This window comes from Phodopus roborovskii, unplaced genomic scaffold (genome assembly GCF_943737965.1).
Source record: "Phodopus roborovskii unplaced genomic scaffold, PHOROB, whole genome shotgun sequence".
Lineage (NCBI taxonomy): Eukaryota > Metazoa > Chordata > Mammalia > Rodentia > Cricetidae > Phodopus > Phodopus roborovskii.
Window position 1 is genome coordinate 67,420,829 of NW_026126418.1, and position 22,514 is coordinate 67,443,342.

The window sequence follows — 22,514 nt, forward strand, 5'->3', positions numbered from 1 at the left end:
AAAAAGATTTATTTATTTATTTACTTATTTATTTGTGTGTGTGTGTGTGTGTGATGCATCTTTGTGTGCACATGGAGGCCAGAAGTGGGTGTTGGATGCTTTCTTCTATCACTCTCCATCTTTTCCTTTGAGGCAGGTCTCTCTCCCTGAACCCAGCGCTGTGTTTTCTCAGCTAGACTGGAAGCCGGCAAGTCCCAGCAACTATCCTGGCTCTTCTCCATCAAGCTGGGGTTACAGGTGTGAGCAGAGTGCTGGATTCACTACATGGGTGCTGGGATTTGAATCCTTATGATTTCACAATAAGGGGTTTTATCTGCTGAGCCATTTTTTTCAGCCTCCCTATTACCAAGCTTGAACTACACTGTTTATCTGGCCTGAGAAATCAAGATTAGGGATGTAATAGTCAGACTCTCTAAACAGGTGGCATATAATTGGTGCAATAATGAAAGAATCCCTGTTTCACTTCTTTCTCCTTCCTTCCTTTCCTTCCTTGAGGCAGGGTCTCCCTTTGTAGTTCTGGTTAGCCTGGAACTTGAAACACAGTCTTGAACTTACATTAATCCTTCTGTTTCTTCTTCTGGGTTCTGGGATACAGACCTGGTGTTATTTTTCCTATTGTTTTGTGACCTGTTCTTGGCTCCAGCTCTCTTCAGCCTTTCTAGCCTATAAATCCAACCTCTTCAGCAGGGCTCATGGGACACTTGCTCCACTTTATGAAAAGAAAATTGGCCTGGTCCAGTAATTGCGAAGTAATTAGCATCCTTAAACTAAAGTTGTCTTTTAACACCATTGTGCAGAGCATGTATATGGGAAGCACAAGGGAAGGCGTCCAGCCTCCGTATTCCCTGGAGTGCAAATGACAATGCCATGGAACCCCCACCAAAGGTGTGGGTAAGGGATTCAGGGCAGCCGCTGCGCATGGGGGATGGTGCAGGGGCCATTCTGGCCATTGTCTATTAAGTTCAACAAACCTTTGCCCAGGGATAAGCTGGTGCCTTCCTAACTCCCTAAATGGGAGTCACATGAGAGGGGCGCGTCAGTAGAAATCAGAAGACTGGCTTTCAGGAGCAGCTGCTGACCGCGGGGGCTGTGGGTCCTACCCCACCTCTCGGTGCAGCCAGAGCTGCAGACACTTGGTGCCATTCAGCGGCTGCGGCCTCACTACTGATCGCACGTGCAGACACGGGAGGGCTGGGGGCAGACCTTGTTTTTTACCCTTGAAAAGGCGTAAGAAACGCGCAAGCGCAGGCCGGGGCCCCTCATGGCTTCAGCACCAGCCTTCCACCTGCGATCCAAGCTCAGTCCGGGTCGCCTTAGCCGGTCTCAGGAGAAAGGTCCCCAGCGGGAGGGAGAGACTGGACCAGGGGCCTTGGGCCAGTCCCCCCACGCGCGTGCACGCCTTTCCCAATTGCCTCCGCGCGCGCGTGCACGCCCCCTCCCATCCGTCTCCCCGCGCGTGCACGCCCTTCCTCTCCGCGGTCTCCTCGCGTGCACGGTCTCCCCGCGGTCGCCTTCAGAAGGCACGCGCCTCGCCTTTATAACGCGGGCCTAAGGCGCGCGGCCCGTATGGCGTGCAAGCGGCGGCCGCTACGGGCCTGGCCGGGCCTGGGCTGAGGCCGAGGCAGCCGCAGGGTTCCACAGCCCCTGACGGCGCCCATCATGCGGCGGCTGCGGCGCCTGGTGCACCTGGTGCTCCTCTGTCCCTTCTCCATGGGCCTACAGGTAAGCGGCGGTACAGGTGCAGCCACACGGGGAAGGGCTGGGTGTGGGATAGCGAGGGTCGGTGGGCGTGTTGTGCACCGAAGCCCTTCCTTCGTTACTTGAAAATTAGGCTTGTTTTTCTGCGGTAGCAAACTTGGGACATACCCTGCCCATGGCCATCTGGAACCAGGAACTGTGATGACCTTGGACCAGTGAGGGCCAGCTCCTATCTGTGGAAGAGACTCCCCCTGCTCGTGCTTTGGGGTGATGAGGGTCAGGCCTTTGGACTCCAGCCTCTGGTTGCCAGGGTCCTCAGAACCTGCAAGAAGGAGCCAGCACTTGCCTGCCCTGCCCAGGTCTCCTTGGCCTCTCTGCAGGGCAGACCTGAGGATGCTGGAGGATGCTAGAAGATGCTGGAGGATGCTGCACCTTTGGCCCAGGGCCTGGCCTGCGTTAGATGGTTTTAGAAAAAGGATAAAGTCTGAAACCTACTGGATGCAGAGATCTTCCAGGCTCAGACGTCCTTGTCAGCTCTCCTTTTCCGGGGGCCTTAGATTGCACTATGGTCCATGCTCAGTCCCATGTTGGGTATAAGTGGAGGTTTTTGGGGAACTTCCTTGTGTCAGGAGACGGGAGTGTATCCATACCCCTAGTTCTGAAGGATAGACCCTGACTCAGCAGTGAGTGGGCCTAGGAGTGGCAGGACAGGGGTTTGGCCAGTTCCCTGTGGGGCTGGCTCAGGGAGAGTACTGCCTGAACCTCATCTGCCCTGAGCCTGTTTCAGGAAACTGAGGAAACACCAGGGCACCTGGCACATGGCCTGGGCTTCCTAGGCAGGGAGGTCACTGTGCAGTTATCATTCCTGTAATGACCCTGTCCACCTCCCAAGTGACTTCTCTGGTGCTGAACTATTTATCACTGCAAAATATGGGCCCAAGACTTGCTAGCTTGTTCAACACTTAGAGGTAGAAGACCATGTAAGCTCTGAGTAGCCACTGGGGTGAGGCCTGCCCTGGGATGAGGATATGCAATGGTTCAGGGTCCCTGGGGGAAGAGATGGGTCTGACAAAGGCCAGGTAGACCATCAGAAGGAAACCAGGTAATAGTAGCCAAAGTGGTTCAGTGGAGCTATCTGTACCAAGGCCCAGGAGCCTGCCTGGAGTGTCTGGCTTGGCAGACTTCTAGCATGCTTCTGGGTCTCCATCACTTGGTCCAGCCTGGCTTAGCTGCTAACTCTGGTCCTGGAGCTTTGCTTTTGGTGTAGCTTGAAGTCTTTTAGCTTGCCTCACAGCAACAGTCTCATGTTGTTTCTCAGTCTTCATGTTTTAATTTTGAACAAGTCTGAAAGAAACAGCTGATTGCCAGGACTAAATGGGCCCCAGGAGGAGAGGTCCACAGAGCCATGCAGAAGAGGGACCATCCTGGTAGAACCTGAAGAAGGGCTGGACATTCTTGTGAAGGAGGTTCCTTTCTATTCTAACCTGAGGGACCTAGGGCAAGAATATAGACTTGAGTTCAGCATAACTCCCAGATCCAAAAGTGGGATTGCCTGGCTGGCTTCATTCTCAGACTCTCTGGCAGCTAGTAGACAAGAGGCCGTAGGAAACACTTGACTTCAGTAGAGACCCCACAAGTCTGGCCCCCCTCACCTTCCCTGCCGAGCTGATCCCTTGCCTTTAGCTTCAGATTGAGACATTTAACCCTATGTGGCACAGGTTGTCTGGAAGCCCAATCCCTTTCCCCGGAGACTGCTGTTTCTCAAGGTGGGCACTGGGGAGGGTGGTGGCATTTAGCTGTCTCTGGCTGTCAACTTTGGACACTTCTTGGAGTACTTAGTGGGAGCCAGTGTCCTCAGCACCTAGACCAGACCTCTCACCCTCTAGTGCTCTCACCTGTGATCTTGGAAAATGAGGACAGAGGGGTGATGATGACAGGGTGGCCAGGGACCTCCACAGAAGTGAAGGTCTTTTTTTTTTTTGCCTGCATGTATATATGTGATTCATGTGTGTGCCTGGTGTCAGAGGAGGTCAGAAGGAGGCAATGGACCTTGTGGAACTGGAGTTACAGATGGTTGTGAATGGGTGCTGGGAACTGAGCTGGTTTCTTCTGTAACAGAAATGTGTCCACCACACACACAGCCTTTTAAAAGAAATTGTGGCAAAATACACAGCATGATGGGTGGTGGTAGCCCCAGCATTTAGGAGACAGAGGCAGGGGGATCTCTGTGAGTTCTAGGCCAGCCTGGTCTACAGAGAGAGTTCCAGGATAGCCAGAGCTGTTACCCAAAGAAACCCTGTCTCAAAAAACAATCAATCAATAAATAAATCAATCAATCAATAAAAATAAAAAAGGCAAACAAAACCAACAACCCTTCCCTGCAAAACACCAAAAAACCCACAGCATGAAATGCACTATCCTGCCCATCTCTACTCCATACAGTTGGTGCATGTGCATTGAGACCGGCTGTGAAGCCACTGGCATGGTCCATCCCTAGAGAGCTCACCTTCTCACCAGGACTCTGTTCCTCGCCTACCCTGCCCCTGACACTCACCTTCTGTTTGCCTCTATGCATTTGAAGTTTCTGGGGACTCTGATTGGAGTCCCGCAGGAGGTGTCCTTCAGTGACATCCATCTGGGTTGTGGCAGGTACCAGACGACTCCTGCTGACACTGACTGGTGTTTCTAATTTGTGGATGGATACTAGCTGTCCACCCTTGCTGTTTGTTGTTGATACTGCTATTGTGAATGTGTGTGCATGACTTTATCCATGTCTTCTCACTGCTTCCCAGGGTGTAAGAGAGTTGAATTGTTGGGCCCTTGCTCTCCATGCCCCCTTTCCTGCTGGTTCTGACTCAAGGGGACCAGTGGGAAAAATTAGGGCCATAGCCCCTGACCGATGGCTCAGCTCACCTTATTTGGAGGCAGGCATGTTAAGAAAGGAGGGCATTTTAAGGGAGTGGGCTGTAAAAAGATCTTTATTCAGCTTTATCTTTTCCTCATTTTGAAATAAATGTCTACTTGTCCCTGATGGAGAGCCCCTGACTGCAGACCCTGGCATATGCCTGATAATGGGAGGTGCTGAGCTAGTGCTTCTCAGCACTGGAGTTGGTTGGTGCCAGCTGGGTTGGAAGGCTGGCTGTGAAAGGTTCAAAGAAGTGGAAGCTGCCCTTGGTTATGGGCACAGATGGGCACCTCCTCACTTGGTCCCTTCCTCAGCAGGGCCGGCTCCCAGGCCTCAGGGTCAAGTATGTCTTGCTGGTCTGGCTGGGTATCTTCGTGGGCAGCTGGATGGTCTATGTGCACTACTCATCCTATTCGGAGCTCTGCCGTGGGCATGTCTGCCAGGTGGTGATCGTAAGTCTGCCTGGGCTCAGGGACCTGACCCATGTGGGGCTCTTAGAGATTTGGTGGGAGGTGGGCTTGGAAGAGGGGGGAGTAGAGGGCTGGGGGTGTCAAGGGGAGGAGGTAGGGAAATTATAGCTGTTGCATGTGCTTGGGGTGGATTTAAATGTTGACACATGGACTTAAGCAGGGAGACAGGAATAGCCTGGAGAGGGCTGCCCTGACCAGTCCTGAAAGCAGGCTGTGGGGTGGAGTCTTTTATGCCTTCCTCTCCAGGGAGCCATTGCTGCTGTCAAGTGAGGATGTCCTTGGGAGTGCTCACTTGCATGTCAGTGTCTGTGTGACTGTGCCCACGAGCCTCATGAGGCTGGTACCTTGGTTCTCAGTTCCTTGTAACTGGTGATGGGGACATATTGTTCTCTGACAGGGGACATTGCCTTTTTTCCAGAGGAGATCCTTCTCTACCCCCTGGTCATACAGTCTCAGGTGCTAGCCAGACTCTCAGCAAGGAGGGAGCCACTCAGCACTCTACAGATGGAGAAACTGAGGTTTGGAGACCCAGGGACAGCAGGAGTCCTGAGGATGGCTGAACATATTGCCCACCTTAGTTTCTTTTTATTTTTTAACTTTTTTTTTTAAAGTTCATTTATTTGTATATGTGTATATGTATGTATGTGCACACACATATACCATGGCCTGTGTGGAAGTCAGAGGACAACTTGTGGGAGTTGGTTCTTTCCTTCCATCTTTACTTGGATTCTGGGATTTGAACTCAGGCCATGAGACTTGGTGGCAAGCTCCTTAACTTGCTGATCTATTTTGCTGGGTTCTACCTTGGTTTCTGTGGAATATCCTGTTCCTTCTGCCACCTTGGAATGCTGAGCAGGGCCAGTAAGCTCCTCATCTTCCCATCTACTGTGAGTCAAGGGCAACATGGCCTCTGGTTCCTACAAAGCCCCCCCCCCCCCCACCTGCTCCCGAAGTCTTATGACTGTTGATGGGATATTAGCACTGAGTCCTATGGTGAAGGGTTTGCTTACAGGGTGGTGGGATGACAAGCATAGCTTTACTCTTCCATCTCTATCTGATGAGCCTGTTTCACGTCGCCATAGGACACTCACTGTCTTTGTGGCTCACATGGCTCAGCTTCTTGGATTGTGGGGTGTTGGGTACCTCCCTTCCCCCATTTCTGCCAAGCCTGGCTCTGACCAGTGCTAGGCTCCATGGCAACCAGTGATGTATATCCAGGAATTTACCCAAATGAGAGCCAGCAGGCTCTTTATCCCCAGACTAGGGGCTGGGTAGTGCTGATTTAATCTGTGATGAGAGGCTCTCCAGCTAATGAGGTAACCTGGGTCAAGCCTGGCAGGAAGTAAGGTCCTGAGACCCCGGGATGCCATTTCTTTAGGAATGGTGACAAATAAGCCTGACAGTGACTAGTAACTGAAGTACTGGAGCATTTGAAGTCCTGGGTCTTGTTCACAGATGGCACCCCGTCCCTCCTTTGGCACATTTTATGGGTTGGTGGTTGAGTCCAGCTGGATCCGGAGGAAGACATCAAGGATAGGCCAGCTGTTCCTGCCTCAGCCTCCTATAGTGGCAGGTTAAGCCAGAACAGAGGTCACAACAGATGGAAAATGTTGGATGGGGAATGTGGACAGCTGCTCAGGAGTGTCCCAAGCTGCCTTGAAAGTTCCTGGCCATGCTGGGTTGCAGAGCTTGGACAGCCTTACCACAGGGAAATGAAGGGGTGGCCCAGGTGCCCAAAGGGTGCTGCTCACTAGAGGCTTATTTATCTACCATGACCAGGGCCCCTTTCATGGGACTTGTGGCTTTCATCTCATCCTGGTCTAGGCTGCTATCTGACCGTAGCTCTGATGCTGAGGGCCCAGCTGGGGCTGCAGTGAAGCCTTCTGTTGGGACCTGCCCGTGGTCTGGGTCATCTATGTGTATTCTAGTTGTAGTGCCTGGCATAGACTGGTGGTACCTTTCTCCCAGGAGTCAAGTCAGCGAGAGGAAGGAACAGAAGGATTGTTCCTAGCGTTAGGCCTATCCCTATGTCCATGCTGCTAGAGGCTTTTCTGTCCCTTCCTTTCTGGAGGGATGTGGCTGGGCTGTGGAGCCATAGGAAGTAGATAGGGCTGTGACCACCAAGCCCCATGGCCTGGGCCATACCCTGGTGTCTGTCTCCTCAGTGTGACCAGTACCGCAAGGGCATCATCTCCGGCTCTGTCTGCCAGGACCTGTGTGAGCTGCAGAAGGTGGAGTGGAGGACCTGCCTGTCTTCAGTCCCAGGCCGGCAGGTGTGCAGCTGGGCACGGTAGTCAGGCTGGGTAAGGGCAGCTGCTGCTGGTGGCAAGCTGGACATCTATTGGGAACATACTTGTGGCCTTGTTTAGGTGTACAGTGGGCTCTGGCAGGACAAGGAGGTGACCATCAAATGTGGCATTGAGGAGGACCTGAACTCCAAGGCCTGGCCAGGTGCAGTCCCAGGGCGGGAGCTGGTGCTGTTTGACAAGCCCACCCGGGGCACCTCCATCAAGGAGTTTCAGGAGATGATCCTCAGCTTCCTCAAGGTTAGTCTGTTCTACCAGGGGTGCTCAGACTTTCACTGTAGCCCACAGCTGCGTGTTTACAAAGACCTGGGTAGGATGCAGCAAGGAAGCATCTTCCCAGGGCTTGTGGGAACAGGTGGACTGGCAGAGTCTGAGGTGTGGTGAGGGTACAGGACTGTGTCCAGTGTGGTAAAAGTAGGGACTGGTGGGAAATGGAAACAGGGCTCAAGGGCCAAGTGATTAGTTCTCAATACTCAGGCCAGTGCTGTGGGCTCTACTCCCATCCCACAGTGACAGACAGAAGGGGTTGGGTATGTGGTGCAGTCAGCAGGCCTTGTTGACATTCTAATGTTCAGTGCTCTGCTAGCTGAGAGATATGTACCAGGGCGTGCTTCTCTGCCTTCCTTTTGGTCTCAAATGTCAGGTTAACCTAGGAGACCTGCCCTCCCTGCCAGCGCTGGTCGACCAGATCCTTTTCATGGCGGACTTCAACAAGGATAGCAGGGTGTCCCTGGCAGAGGCCAAGTCTGTGTGGGCCCTGCTGCAGCGCAACGAGTTCCTGCTGCTGCTGTCCCTTCAGGAGAAGGAGCATGCTTCCCGGCTGCTGGGCTACTGCGGGGACCTCTACCTCACTGAGGGCATTCCCCATGGCTCCTGGCAGGGGGCAGTGCTGCTACCTGCTTTGCGCCCACTTCTGCCATCTGTGCTGCATAGGGCTCTCCAGCAGTGGTTTGGACCTGCATGGCCCTGGCGTGCCAAGATTGCTATTGGCCTGCTGGAGTTTGTAGAAGAGCTCTTCCATGGTTCCTATGGTACCTTCTACATGTGTGAGACCACACTGGCCAATGTGGGATACACGGCTGCCTATGACTTCAAGATGGCTGACCTGCAGCAGGTGACACCGGAGGTTACCGTGCGTCGCTTCCTTCAGGGCCGCCACTGTGAGCAGAGTTCTGACTGTATCTATGGGAGAGATTGTAGGGCCCCGTGTGACAGGCTCATGAGACAGTGCAAGGGTGACCTCATCCAGCCCAACCTGGCCAAGGTATGTGAACTGCTGAGGGATTACCTGCTGCCCGGTGCCCCTGCAGACCTCCGAGAGGAGCTGGGCAAACAGCTGCGCACATGCACTACACTGAGTGGACTGGCCAGCCAGGTGGAAGCCCACCATTCATTAGTGCTTAGCCACCTCAAGACCTTGCTCTGGAGGGAGATCTCCAATACCAACTATTCTTAATGCAGCATGCTCCAGCTGTGGGTGGAGCATCCACTTGGGGAAGGTTGCCTCTCTGCAAGCAAGTCTCCCCCACCCCTTTCTCCCAACAACTGAGCAGAGGGACTGTTCCTCTGAACATGTAAATAAATGGCTTTTATGCGACACGTGGATATTTGGATCCCTTGCTAAATAGGAAGCAGTCTTCAGGCAAGGCTCCATTTTAGCGCTCTTGTCTGGGCACCAATAGAAGGCTTGTGGCATGTGTTGTGGACCCAAATGCACCTTTTCTTAGAAAATTTGCATAGCTCCACCCAGCAATCCACCCTTTGAACTCTTGTGCATTGGCATTTCTACCACCAGTACTCCATTACACCACTGAGCAACATTCCCTAGGCCATCTTGTTCCAGAATGCTGGTGGCACACAATGGCCGCTCCACTCTAGGCTTCTGACACCTTTTGCTAACCAGCCCTTCTGCATGCAGTTCAGCTGTCCAACAAAGAACAGGCAGAACATGTTATCTTTGTGCTCTACTTCAGAGCAGCCATAGAGAAAATGCTTCCTTGCACTATGCCAGCAAACATTTATTAATGCTTTTGGTATAAGTTAGCCACAAACCCTTAAACCCCTTACCATTCACTCTAGCAGGCTTTATTTTCTAGGGGAGATGAGGGGAAACTCAATGGGTCATTCACCCTTAGATTGGAGAATGCTGATAGAAATGATTACAAGCTTCAAGAATTAACAAGTTTATTTGTGTCACAATACCTACAGCTAACTTTCCCCTCCTACATAATTATAACTTCTAAGGCAATGTGCAGTTGGTTAGATGGAAATGATGACTCTTAAATGTGGTGAGGGGTCCAGAGGCTACATCTGCACTTGTCCTCATCAGCCATGTGACCCAGAGGTAGGCCTTATTCTTCCTGGCTTCTGGATCTGAAAAATTAAAAAAAAAAAAAAGGATGGATACTTTCTTATATATCCTGATCCCTCTTGTGAATGAATAACCTCCCCCCTACTCCAAAGTTCTATCTTGCTAAATGCCAACCACGTAAACTATTGGTGAGCCCTTGCGGTCTCTTGACATTGGAGTCTGGCCAACAAAGCCACATCCCAGTACCACCTCACCACGGCTCTGCAAAATGTTAGGCTATAAACCATTCTTAGTGCTCACTGGCTTCTGAACACTGAGTGTAGAAATAGCCACTTGCTCTTTGCCCTGATGTCCCAGGCACAGCTGAGTAGCTGTGCCTGTAGTGCTGACAAGTGTGGGACAGCATCTTCAGGGCAGCTGCACACAGTCCACACATCATGCTCCAGTGGGCCCATCCCACCTCTTACCTTAACTGGGCCATTGCTGGGCATCTGGCATAAAGTTCACACCATGAGCAGAGTTTAGTCACCAGCTTTCCTGCACCAAAGAAGAAGAATCAGTGCACTTCCTTCCTGCCAGCCCCACTCCACTAAACAAGGACTACACACAGCAATGTACTTTTAAATTCTTCTGACTAGTATGGCAAGCAGGGAAGGACATTATGGGGAGACTGGACAAATGGGTAGTTTATGCCCAGGGTGGCACAACCTATGACCTCAAGGATGTTTGTCAACCACAGCAACTAAACTAATGCACAATGGATCCTCACATGAGAGGGCAGCCATCACCGACACTGTTAGATGTGCTACTATACCCCCATATTCTGAACTCATCCCCCTTAACCCATGCTGCACAAACCCACTTCCCATTGTCTGTGGTGCCAGGGATGGAGAACCAGGCCTGCATCTCAGCCCTACTAGTTTAACGTCCTGGAAAGTGAGGACTACAGAAAATGTAGCCTGTCTCTCTGGCAGTAGCTAGCAACCTTTCCTCACGTCAAGATAGCTTGCCAACAAGTTCAGATCATCAGGCAGTAACTCCACTCATCTCCTCAAAGGATAGCTTTGATGCCATCACTGTTTCCATCCACTGTAGTTTGAGGCAGTCTCTTGCCCTACAGCCCAGGCTGGGTGAGCAGCCAGGATTACAGAAGTATATGTGCTATTGCTATGCTCCAGGACCTTTTGAAGGTTACTGGCTTCATGATTTCCAACAAGTCACTTTATTATCTCAAACCATCTCTTCACAGACTGGCCTCTCTATTGGGTCTACCTAGGTCCATCAAATTACCCTAACCAGTCAACAACTAGGAGGGTGATCCCACCTCCAGCTTCAGAGTGTTAGGCTACAAATCATTCAGATGTTCACAGGTCAGAACACTGAGCGTAGACATAGCCTCTCTCCTCTCTGCCACCTACTGACGCACATGTGACACAGCAGCCACACCTGCAACGCCTCTAGGGGCAGGACGCTGAACTAAGTCCGTCCATCTGAATCTTTAGTAACTTTGCGTTAACTTACCCAAGGCCAACATGTCCTCACGGCTTCTTAAATTTCCAGCAAATTCCCTAGAGAAAGTAAACGATCATTCTGCACACATTCTTGGCAAGATCGCAGGGGGGACTGCATCAGGTCTGTATTTCAGTCTTATTCCAATGGGTCCACATGGTTCGGTCTCCTTGCCAAGGCTTTCTGTAAGTAAAATAAGAATAAACGTAATTACTTCCTGCTTTCTCCTTAATTCTGCCCTCTTCTAGCGGAGCCTCGGTTTTCCTTCCAGGGCCTGGTGGGGGGGAGGGGGTGTCCACCCGGCTCTCCGGCACATCAGGAACTGCCTTCCTCTTACCACAAGGTTAGACTGCTGCACATATTAGGGCGACTGAACCCTCGGAGGGAAAGCACGCGACATATTTCTTACGATCGATAGTATGAGGCGCAGTCTTCCCGCCAGCGGGCCGAGGGCTATGGAGGGTCCTCCATGGCGTTCCAGGTCAACCACAGAAGACAGAACCACAACCTGTACACCGCCGCCATGGCCGCCGAGAGGCTGAGCAGGGTCGCACCACGTCTTTTATAGTAGTACCTACGGCAGCCCGCGAGGGACTTCTCTGTCCTCCGGCTGCAGCGCCCTCTAGTGGACCCTCAGTTCCTCGCCAGCGCTCGTAGCCCCACACCGCTCAAAGGCTCTTGGGCTAGTGTGGTCCTAAACGACCTAATAAAACCAGATCTTGCCTCATCAAGTGGATCTCAGTGACTTATTTTGCGTGTTGCCAAGCTCTCAGGGATTTTCCAAGCCACCCTTGGAGTCCTGCACCTTCTCAGGAAGCTCCGTGTTTTTTTTTTTTTTTTTTTTTTGGGGGGGGGGTGCCGGTGATGGGGTGGGCGGGGGGGGGGAACTCTACTTCCCACGTTCTTGGTTATGTCAAGGCTTCCACACAGAGAGGAAGGACCAGTTCTGACTAACCATTGTTCAGGGGCCAAGGAGGTGATGCTTTGCTTCCTCATTTATAAGGAAGCTTTGGAGATGGATCAGGAAGGAGCTACAAGGAGTTCGCGGGCCCCACTGTGCATGGCTTTGAGGTGCCCGGCAGATTTTGAAGGTTGACTGTGTTCTACTTCAGGGTGATGCTCAAAGACACATAGTACACTCAGCTAACTGCTGGGATCTGTGTTGTGTTCAGCACAGTACATATCACACATCTAATGAGTCCTGAAACCCATGAGGATCCCCCGGGTGACTGAGGGTGAATTGTGGCCCGGGGACACGTCAGTAAGCACTGTTTTGCTACTCATGGGCCAGGCCTGCCATACTTGCTGGTGGTCCCAAATTCTTGAACCAATCCTTCCTTTTCCGGACTTCCTCCGTTACTTCTAGCCTGTCTGCCTCCCTCCCCGCTTCCCTTCCTGTCTCATGTTCCCCGGCCCATATTCCCCCCACTCATTTCTCAGTGTAGCCTTGGTTGTCTTGGAATGCACTCTGTAGACAAGGCTGGCCACCTTCTTTTGCCTTCCAATGCTGGGTTTAAAAGAATATACCATCATTGCCTGGCTTCTTCCTGTTTTTTGATACAGTGTTTCATATAGCCCAGATTACCTTTAAACTTGCTATGTGTTTGAAGATGACTTGAACTTCTGATCCTTCCGCCTCTACCTTCCAAGTGCTAGGATTAGAGGCATGTTCTATCATGCATGGTCCAAATCTTTGAATCTTTACTGTAGGTTTGAATATGGGACCCATCTCTACTGTTCAGAGGGGAACTGAGACATCAGGAATAAGAAAATGTCCTGTCCTCACATGATTGCAATGGTGGGCCTAGGAAGGGTCTTGGAGGTATGTCTGGCAGCAGCAGAGGTGGAAGGAAGCTCACTTGAACTGTTGAACATTGACCAGGTCCATCAGTGCTAACCGTTTTGCCAACAGGTCTGGAAGAATCAACAAGAAGTAATGCTTCTGGATCCATTCCTGCTCTAAGGCCAAGATCCTGGTGCCCACCATGCCATTTGTTCTAGCATTTGTGGTTGAACTAGATCCCATGCCAGAAGAGGCTCCTGTGTTGGTCCTGAGTTACACACAGGTCTGGAGCCATCTCCAGATGATAGAAACAGAGGAGCAACTGCTGGAACCCCATCAGCAGAGGTACAGCCAGTCCAGAACCAGCTCCAACACCAATTCCAGATATAGGCAGTAGCACTGCCTGGGCCAGCCATAGCTCAAGGTTGGCTATTGACTCTGGATCTAGAACCAGTTCCATAGCTAACTACAGCAGTGACTCTGTGCTGGCTTAGGTGTCAACCCCAACTGCAACAAGTTCTGTAAGGACAGAACTAGAAGTGGCTGGATCACCGCCTCTGCCTCCAGATCCAGCTTCATCACAGATTCATTTCAGAGCTCTAGCATCATCCAGTGCCAGCTTTAGATTTAGAACCTACTCACAGCTCTAGAGAGAGATGCAGCATGAGACTCAGAACTCCCAGGAGCTCCCAGCTCCCGAGCTAGACATAGCCCTGCAGAGCTCTCAGCAGCCAGAGCTGTCTGCTCAGAGCCTGTTCCAGTCAGGAGCAGTGACAGGTGAAAGCCAGGACAGCCTTCACAACAGAGCAGAGTCCTACCCTACACCACAGTTTGAGAAACTGGTTTCTTCCCTGTTTCTTGAAGCATTTGACAAGTCATCAGTGTTCCTGCTTCAAGTGCTTGGGAAGAATTCAAGGTGGCCAGCTGGCTTAGACTTTTATTTACCAAAGAGTTTTGAGTTACAAAACTCTTTCCTTATTATAAGACAATTATAAGACATAAATATCATTTATCTATTATACAGATAGATTTACATAGATGGGGCGTTGAGAGGGACTTATTTCAAAGAATTGGCTGTTAAAGTATGTGGTGGCTAACCTTTTCAAATATTTATTTTTATTTTATGTGTATGGGTGTTTAGCCTGCATGTATGTTTGTGCACCATGTGTGTTTGGTGCCCATGGAGGTCACAAGAGGGCATTTGATCCCCTGGCACTGGAGTCACAGATGGTTGTGAATTGCTCTGTGGATGCTGGGACCTGAATCCAGGTCCTCTGCAAGAGCAGCCAGTGCTCTTAACCATGGAGCCATCTCTCCAGCTCCCAGGAACGGTTAATCTTGACTGTCAGCTTGGCTGGGGGAAGGCATTTAGGAGATTAATATAGTACTTCTCTGAGTATGTCTGCTAGGATGTTTCCTCACAGGATCAGATCACGAGTACCCTCACCTGATCAGTGTTTTAATCCATTAATGGATTGAAAATTTGAGAGATATCCAGCTGTGGGGGTAGGGTTTTGTTGGAGGAACTGGGTCGCTAGGAAGGCATGCCTAGACACCCCCCCTCCACCCCTGCTTCCTGAGTACCATAAAACAATGCGACCTGCGCTATACAAGCAAGGTTCCCCATGGTGTTTCTCAGGGATTCGCACAATCCATCACGCTGGCTTGGCTATTTGCCATTTAAAAAATGATTTACTCTAAGACTCAGAGCTGTGCAGAACCAGGACCCTGTGCCTGCAGTTGGCTTCAGGGATCCTTGCTAACCTCTGCCTGTCTCTCTGGGCACTAGGCTCACAGAACTGCACAGCTTAGGGTACCCCCTGAAGCATCTGGATGCAGCCTCCTTCAGTGGGTGCCATGGATCTCACAGGATCTAGGTTGAAATCCTGGCTCTGTCACTCTGCAGGGCAGAATCACAGTTCCTTATAGAGTCCTCGCTCTGCGAAACCCCATGAGTTGGGGTCTCTACTGTCTACTCTAATGTTCTCTCAGCATTCTTGAACGACCCATTAAACTCTGCTTCCAGCACTTAAAAGCTTTTCTGCCCAAGGCTCTAAACGTTGACACATTCTTGCTACAATCAAGTTCCAAAGCCCTAAGAAACACAAGGGCATGTTTAGCACAGCTGTGACCTCACTTCCTTTTGAAAATCTTATTTTTTTTCATGCGTATGAATATTTTGCCTGCGTGTATGTCTGTGCACCACATGTGTGCCTGGTGTCTGCAGAGGCCAGAAGAGGACCCCAGATCCCCCGGAACTGGTGTTACGGATGGTTGTGAGCTGTCATGTTGAGCTGAGCATCAAACCTGACTCACTGAAGAGCAGCCAGTGTTCTCACATCTTCCCCACTTCTTGTTATCACTCCTTTTTCGTCTTGGTTTCCTTTTCTGTTGCTGTGATAAAATAACCCAAAGAAAGCAAATTAAGGGAGAAAGCATATGGTTCGCAGTTTGAGGTTGCAGTTCTTCGTGGCAGGGAAGTCACCACAGCAGGGGCTAGGAGCAGCTGGTGGTGACCTTGCATCCACAGTCAAGGAGCAGAGAGAGATGGATGCTGGCACTTTGTGTGCCTTACCTTTTGTATTCAGTCCTGGACCTCAGGCCATGGGACCTCAGTACCTACACTCAGGGTAGGTTTCCCCATCTCAGTCAGCTCAATCTAGGAATCGCCCCCAAGTTTGCTTCCATGGTGATTCTAAGTCTCAGCAGCTGTCACGGCTCAGCAGTTAAGAGCACCTGCTGCTCTTCAGAGGGCCTGGGTTCAGTTCCTAACACCCACATTGTGATACCTTGCCCTCTTCTGGCCTCCATGGCCACCCACACATATAGCACACACACATGAATAAAAGTAAATCTTTTTTCTTCTTCTTCTTCTTTTTGAGACAGGGTTTCTCTGTATTGCTTTGGAGCCTGTCTTGGAACTAGGTCTGTAGACTGGGATGGCCTTGAACTCAAAGAGATCCACCTGCCTCTGCTTCCCGAGTGCTGGGACAAAAGGCATGCATCATCAACGCCGGCTATAAAATTAAATCTTAAATAAAAAGATGAACCAATGCCTGGCTATAAAATTAAATCTTAAATAAAAGGATGAAGCAAAATATATTTTTGGCACATTTGTTTTTATACAAATAACTCTTTAGTGACTGAGTACATAGGTAACATTAAGTGTACACTACAAGGTTATAACCTGATGAGACAAAAACATCAGTCAAGGAATTCTTGCCATAGCCACAGGAGGTGAGGGTATATTTTGGCTGAAAGCATAGTCTATAACATTGTGAGGGTCTAGCTCTGTGTAGACTCCAACCAGTTTCCTGCAGAGCAGCTCTTCATTCTTCTGTTTCTGTGCCTCCTCAGGAGGAAGCAGGAGGCAGGGATACTTCCCTCAGGGTGGGAACTGAGGCCTGACATAGACTAGCAGCTCCAGGGTGTCCTTCAGCACCAGGGCTGATCCTGGCTCCTGGGGAGGGTGGGAGCACAAGGGGCCCTTGTGTCATGCTCTTGGCTCCAGATCCCTAGGTCTACTCTGAGAACGTTCTCACTGGACAAGGGTGCTCAGAAGTGCCAAAGGCAGTCATGAGGTTAATTCCACAAATTAGCTCCTCCATTCACACCCATCCAAACAAAACTGCATTCTCCTGGACAGAGTGGGGTGGACAGTGACTTTGGTGTGGGTGGGGGAGGGCAGGATTGTGTTTCCAGAGCAAGCCACTCTATAATAATAAGCAGCAGCAGCAGCAGCAGCAGCAGCAGCAGCAGCAGAGCTGAGCTGGGACCATGCAGCTGCTGACATTTGCTGTGGGGCTGGGTCTGCTGTTTGTGGTTCCAGCCATGATGCCTCCTCTGACTCCTGCTCGTGCTGAGCAGGTGATGGCCCTGGAGAGGGAGGACTGAGGGTAGGAAGTGGCTTCCAATGTCAGACCTTGGCCTGGGTGAGTCTCACTCAGGCTTACTGATGGGAGCCACAGGTAGCTGCCAAAGTAGAGCTTTGCTTTCTGTTCTTTGTGGGGTTTGTCGGCTGCATGGGGAGAGGGGCTTGGGAAGGCATACCAGCTAGCATTATACCAGCTAGCATTACACTCTCTTCTACTTGAGGAGTACCCAGAGGCTAAGGGAAGGCTTACAGAGGTTTTGCCAGATCATCCTGGCCAGTGTGACCAACACAGACATCCACAGACTCACTTCTCCCCTCTTAGTTTGTGGGCTGGAAAAAAGCTTCTTCCTTTTTGCCAGATAGGTTTAATACAGAATTTATGTTCCAAAGGGCAGGCTCATACTTGGCTAACTACATAAAGCCAGAGATTTTCCAAGACTTCTTTTTTCTTTTCTTTTTTTGAGATGGGGTTTCACTGCGTAATAGAATAATATTGGCTGTCCTGGAACTCACTTTGTAAACCAGGTTGGCTTCTGTCTTTTTCTGCCTCCTGAGTGCTGGGATTAAAAGCATGCAACACCATGCCTGGCTATTTTTCAAAGAAAACTATAAAATGTTGGAGTGTTTTTATGGGAAGACTAAGCCTTGGAGATGTCCAGCCACCCTTCCAGGTTCTGTTACTGATGGGTAGTGAGCCTGGCTGCAGCTTCCCTGATCTTTCATACCTACACTCTGGAGGTGAAGCTGACTTGATTCTGAAGAGGTCTCAGGGCTGATGCTAGCATCCAGTCTATCTGGATACCTCTAGTCCAGCTGTTGGGCCCTTCATGCTCACCCCATGCTGTCTCACAATGACTTCAAGTTCTTTCAGCTTTCAGGAGCTGGTCAACTGTTAGTCACATTCTCTGCCTCCTGTTTCTCAGCACTCCAACTCTCTTCTCTGTCACTTCCACTCCAAGTCCCTCAAAAGGGAACAGGACCCAGTCACCCCAGGTCTCACTCAGGCCCTGAAGCCCTGGGCATAGGCCACAGATGATGCAAAGCGTGCATGGGCCCCAGGAGATAGAAACACGGTGGTAGCTGGTGGCGTCTGCGTCAGTGCTCATAGGGCCAACACTACTATTGATTGTTTTAGGAGAAGCTTGATGAATTCAGTCCTCAGAAAACTGGCAACCACAGGAGAAAGACAGAAGCTGCATTTTGGTCTGGCCACACCCTGGCAGGGTGACTGTGGCAGCAACCCACACACAGTGAGAACACTGTTGCGTTCTCACCTATAACTAGGCAATCTGGATCTCAGTCCACTCTGGTCCCTGCCCTGCCCTCCTAGCTCATCTTCTTACACAGAAAGGTTGACCTGTATCACTGGGCATCTGTATGGTGTCTGGTCAGGGTTCCTCCTAGGAGGCCATGATCCAGGCCTGCCTGGCTCTGTTGACGACCGAGAGGGGTAGCCATGACCAGGGCTCCTCCTAACCATCAGTGTCTCAGGCCCTTCAGTCCTGCACTGAGACCCTCATTAAGCGTCTTTCCCCACTTTAGCTCCAGCTTAGGACCCCTTTCCCTGGCTTCTGACACTGTCACCCTCTCAGAGACAGCTTTCCTCTTCAGATTTTAGGAAAATGGTACATAAGGAATTGGGCAGGAAACATGCCTATTCCTTCGTGGAAGTGGAGTGATCCGCTGCCTCCTTTCGCATTTGCAAGAAGCAGTTTTGGTGATCTGGAGTTCAGGATGAACCTCACGTAAGTAGCTTGGCTGCAGACTCTGCTGCAGTGTTGTCTGACCCCAACCCCCCCTTTCTACAAGCTCCCCGACTAAAACTAGCCTCTCTAACATCCTTATGAAATCCTGTTGTATTATCTTAGCAAGCTGATAGACAGCCCCCATAACCAAGAGAATGATTTTCATGTTGACACTAGGCGGAACCCAGGAGGCTCGGGGAACCACTCTGTTGTGTTCTAGGCCTTGCCCATTGGAATGAGATAGCTGCTGTTGGATGGCTCCAGAGAACCCAGCATGGACTGCCTGGTGGTCTTGCTGGTGCCTGTGCTTCCCTGACCAGCTACAGCCTTTGTGCCTGTCATAGGAACCCTCTGTTGCCATCCTCAGCATCCCTTGCTAGCTCTAGGCTCCGGGGCTTTGGTACCTGAATGTGTATCTCTTAGGGCCTCTGCCAAAGAGTTGAAGAGTCCTGGCTTGTTGGAAGTGTCATGCATCAGGAGGTGGTAGGAGGTGACCTCATGGCTCTATCCCATGATTGGAAGCAGGGAAGAATTATGGGTGCCTTGGGGAGAGCCATACTTGAACCCTGCATTCTAGGAAACCCATTGGCTGCATTCCGTTCAAGCTGGCCCTGTATGAGGGAGAGGACCTTGGCACATTCCTTACTTGTAAGTCGCTGGGTTCCAATTCTTATTTCAGTAAAGGCTCAAAGGGAGACCTGCTGCTCACATGACTGTGTTGCCCACAGGGTGGAGGCACCTCATCTACATCCACTTCCTGCCTGGGAAGAACTTCGCCATTGCCTACTTCAGGGGCAAAATGAACTATTGGTATTTCCAGATCATGATGCTCATGGGTAGGTTCTAGATTTTTTTTTTTTTTTTTTTTTGTGTTTGAGCATGTGTCCTGGGCACAGGCACGGACCAGGTCCATGTCTCCATGTCTTCCTGCCCAGCTTGCTTCATTCTTCTGCTGGAGAGCCATTCATGCACTTTCTGAATTCACCAGGAGGGGGATTTGTAAGCGCTTGGCCTTTTTTTTTTTTTTTTTTTTTTTTTAAATCTTCTGTTCCCATATGACCAATCGTAGTATCAGAGTCTACTGCTGATCCAGTCAGTTCCTGGCTACTCCCTCCCCCAATTAGTCAGCCTTTGTGTAGTTCTGCTCTGAACAGGGGTCTGATTGTTGCCCATTTGTCACTGGGGACATTGGACAGCAGGTGCAGTTGTCATGGTGGTGGTGGGGATTGCACTATTCAGAAAATGGATATAGGGATCCAACCCAACACCCTGATGGGTATAGGAAGCCCACCCAAGGAAAATCCTCTTTCCAAAGTCAGCAGTGCCAGTGGAGATATGACCTCTACCTGTCAACACTGTCCACAGAGCAATGTGTCTGTCCTACAGCCTTCACCACAATTCCCACCTCTGCCAGCGTTCAGCAACTCTGCACCCGGGATCCTTCTTAACACGGGTGGCCCTGGGCTGCCTTCTCTTTCATCCTCCATTCTCTGCTTACCTATTCTCCTCTATGCTGGCCCCATGGAACCCACCCGATGGAGGCTCTGGGCATAAAAGCCCCCCAAAATGGCCTGTGCAGGGTCTTAGGCTACAGTAGTGGCTGAAGCACCCTGCCCTTTTTTTCACAGACAAGAATTTCAGGGGTCTTGGAGCTGCCTAAATTCTCCTTGGAATCCTTAGGTTACTGATTACAACTCTAGTAGACAGAATTTCTCATGTCCTTTCCTTTTTATGGCCATCATGATATCATTGGAGGCACAACCTCCACAGCAAGCAGGGTTTTTGTGAAGAGGTTATGGGAAAGTGCCTTGGGTTAGATTTTGGAGTGATGTGCATATGTCCTGTCAGGAGGGACCCTGGGTACAGCATCTAAGATATGGTAGCCCAGAGGAGAGGAGCTGAGGACATTCAGGGATCCTTCCACTGCAGGATGAGTTTTTATGGGGTGGGGGATGGGTCTGGGACCAGGCTTTCAGGAAGGACAAACTGAGCACTGAACCTTTTTTGTCTTCTCACCTGATGCTCCTTCAGTTGTGGGGCTCAGGGCTTCTGTTCTGGAGGGGCTGGGACAGGGTGGAGTAGGGCATCTCTGAACCTAGAAAGAGTAGCTGTGCAGAGAACCCTACATGTGTCTCCTGCTCACCAGAACTGGGAGGATGGAGCCTCAGAAGGGAGCCATCAAGGGGTTTCAGTTCCACAGCATGCTCCTTCAGTCTATCGACGGTGTTCCTAGGAAGAGGGAGGAGGATTCCCCCTGAAGGTTCCCCCTCAGGTCTGGGTTGGAAGAGTAGCTCTTAGGAGGAGCTGCCTGCGTCCAGCCTGTAGTGAGGCTCATCCACTCTTCTCTGTGTGTGTTTAGAAGCCCTGCCTTCCTACCACTCATGCTCACCCCATCTGCCCCGTAGGCCGCACCCTGGAAGCAGACCTAGATGCTGTGAGGATCTTCAAGGAATTCGTGGGGAGTAAACTTCCAAAGACAGGAGAGATCATTACCCCTCCCCATGTCGGTAAGCAAAGGCTTCCCCACTTCCCCTTTGTTCATTCTCCTCACCCAGGACTGTGCTCTGGATATTTCTTCTGTAAAATGGTGACCACATGAGCAGCCTGTTTTTTCCTCATACATAGCTCACCTAAAGTTTGCTTTGCCCGTTGTCCCTCTTGGGTCTACAGAAGCTTGTGAGTTGGTCCAAGATTCCTAGTACAGAGGGAGTGCTGCAGAGTCTATGAAGAAGGGAGCTGGGACCCTGGCTGAGCTCTGCTTCTGCAGGCAGAACTCACAGTGTTAAAGAACACAGGGGTCGGCATCAACACCTCCTCCAAGAGCCTCAGCTCAATAAAGTTGGTGGATATCCCCTGATCACATGTGTCTCTTGGGTCCAGCGGGCTCCGATGTTCTGTTAATCAGTGTGGGCAGAGGCTCAAACATGACTGTGGTCATCAGGAAGGGAAGGGCTTTCATTTACACTCACAGGTCCCCAAACAGGTGCCATAGCATAGCACATAGGGTACAGCAGGGGACAAACTGGGCAGATGGAGAGAGGGATGGGGTAGAGCCTACATGGTGGTGTTGGCTGAGGAAAGAGTGGGAAGGTACAGGGAGGCAGGGGTAGGTTGGTTGACGTAAGTCATTGCAGAGCTTGGGACTTCAGTGTGTCCCTAGTGATCTGGCCACCTGGTGAAGGATGGTGGCTTAGACATGAAGTGATGGAAGGTGGATGTAGTTTTGTGCTCATGGCAGGCAGGTCTTGCAAATGAGATATTTACTAGCTCTAGAAATTACCTATGAGGTGAGGCCCTCCATGGGCACAGATTCAGAGACAAGAATGCTAAAAAATTCATTCAGAAAATATAAGACATGAACATGTACATGGGTAAGCCCTGGTTATACAAGATGAGAAATTGATTAAAATCTCCACAAATATACCTAACGTTTTCACGTACTGTAGTCTTTCTTCTGGCCACAGCCAGGCTACATTCAGAGGACATTCAGGAACTCCTGAGAATATCTGCCCAATCTCAGTGAAAGCAGGAGACCATGACAGAAGGACTCTATTTGACCTGGGAATGAGCTTCCTTTGGGGGCAAGGCCTTGCCCAGTTGGAGCCAAGTAAGAAGCCCCTGCAGAGGACATGCTGAGTAGAGGAAGGAGGACCTCAGAGGATCAGGCCAGACCTTGGTTGAACATATTTATGGACCAATCTTGGAAGTGGTCCTGCTCAAGAGGGACTAGAATCACAGGGAGGAATCTCCTTTTTCCATTGTTGTCTCTCCAGCTCTTCCTCCCAAAGGGTCAGTGGCACTGTGAGGTGGGGCATCCCTGAGTCCAGGATGGATCTGTGTTGGGAATTGTGCATCCTTGCCTTGACACAGGGGTGGGAACCTTAGAAATACATTTTCTAGGTTTGAACCCTGT

At 50.7% G+C, this 22,514-nt stretch overlaps 2 protein-coding genes, 1 long non-coding RNA gene and 2 other non-coding genes across 7 annotated transcripts; 2 read left to right on the top strand and 3 right to left on the bottom strand.

Annotated features, from left to right (window-relative positions):
- The first annotated feature begins 1,328 nt into the window (after positions 1–1,328).
- Positions 1,329–8,849, top strand: Dipk1b (divergent protein kinase domain 1B). 3 transcript variants are annotated; one of them, XM_051184909.1, is made up of 5 exons: positions 1,329–1,722; positions 4,918–5,055; positions 7,239–7,346; positions 7,443–7,619; positions 8,023–8,849. In XM_051184909.1, the coding sequence occupies exons 1-5, from the start codon at positions 1,660–1,662 to the stop codon at positions 8,833–8,835; spliced, it is 1,299 nt and encodes a 432-aa protein (XP_051040866.1). In that variant the 5' UTR covers positions 1,329–1,659; the 3' UTR covers positions 8,836–8,849. The 3 variants fall into 3 exon arrangements, with proteins under 3 accessions (XP_051040866.1, XP_051040868.1, XP_051040867.1); XM_051184911.1 differs by having other exon boundaries at positions 7,284–7,346; XM_051184910.1 differs by having other exon boundaries at positions 4,921–5,055.
- Positions 8,850–9,546: 697 nt separating this feature from the next.
- LOC127222129 (uncharacterized) lies at positions 9,547–11,600 on the bottom strand. The gene is made up of 4 exons (XR_007834526.1): positions 11,537–11,600; positions 11,212–11,382; positions 10,158–10,227; positions 9,547–9,752 (listed from the first exon to the last, which is right to left on the bottom strand). It is a non-coding gene; the product is annotated as an uncharacterized LOC127222129 (long non-coding RNA).
- LOC127222918 (small nucleolar RNA SNORA43) lies at positions 9,957–10,094 on the bottom strand. Its single transcript, XR_007834598.1, has one exon. It is a non-coding gene; the product is annotated as a small nucleolar RNA SNORA43 (small nucleolar RNA).
- Positions 11,027–11,158, bottom strand: LOC127222921 (small nucleolar RNA SNORA17). The gene has a single exon (XR_007834601.1). It is a non-coding gene; the product is annotated as a small nucleolar RNA SNORA17 (small nucleolar RNA).
- Positions 11,601–16,747: 5,147 nt separating the features above from the next.
- LOC127222130 (lipocalin-1-like) lies at positions 16,748–21,300 on the top strand. Its single transcript, XM_051184013.1, has 6 exons — positions 16,748–16,849; positions 18,468–18,601; positions 19,179–19,249; positions 19,330–19,437; positions 21,007–21,108; positions 21,272–21,300. Exons 1-6 carry the CDS (start codon positions 16,760–16,762, stop codon positions 21,298–21,300), a joined length of 534 nt encoding a protein of 177 aa, XP_051039970.1. The 5' UTR covers positions 16,748–16,759.
- Positions 21,301–22,514: the final 1,214 nt, after the last annotated feature.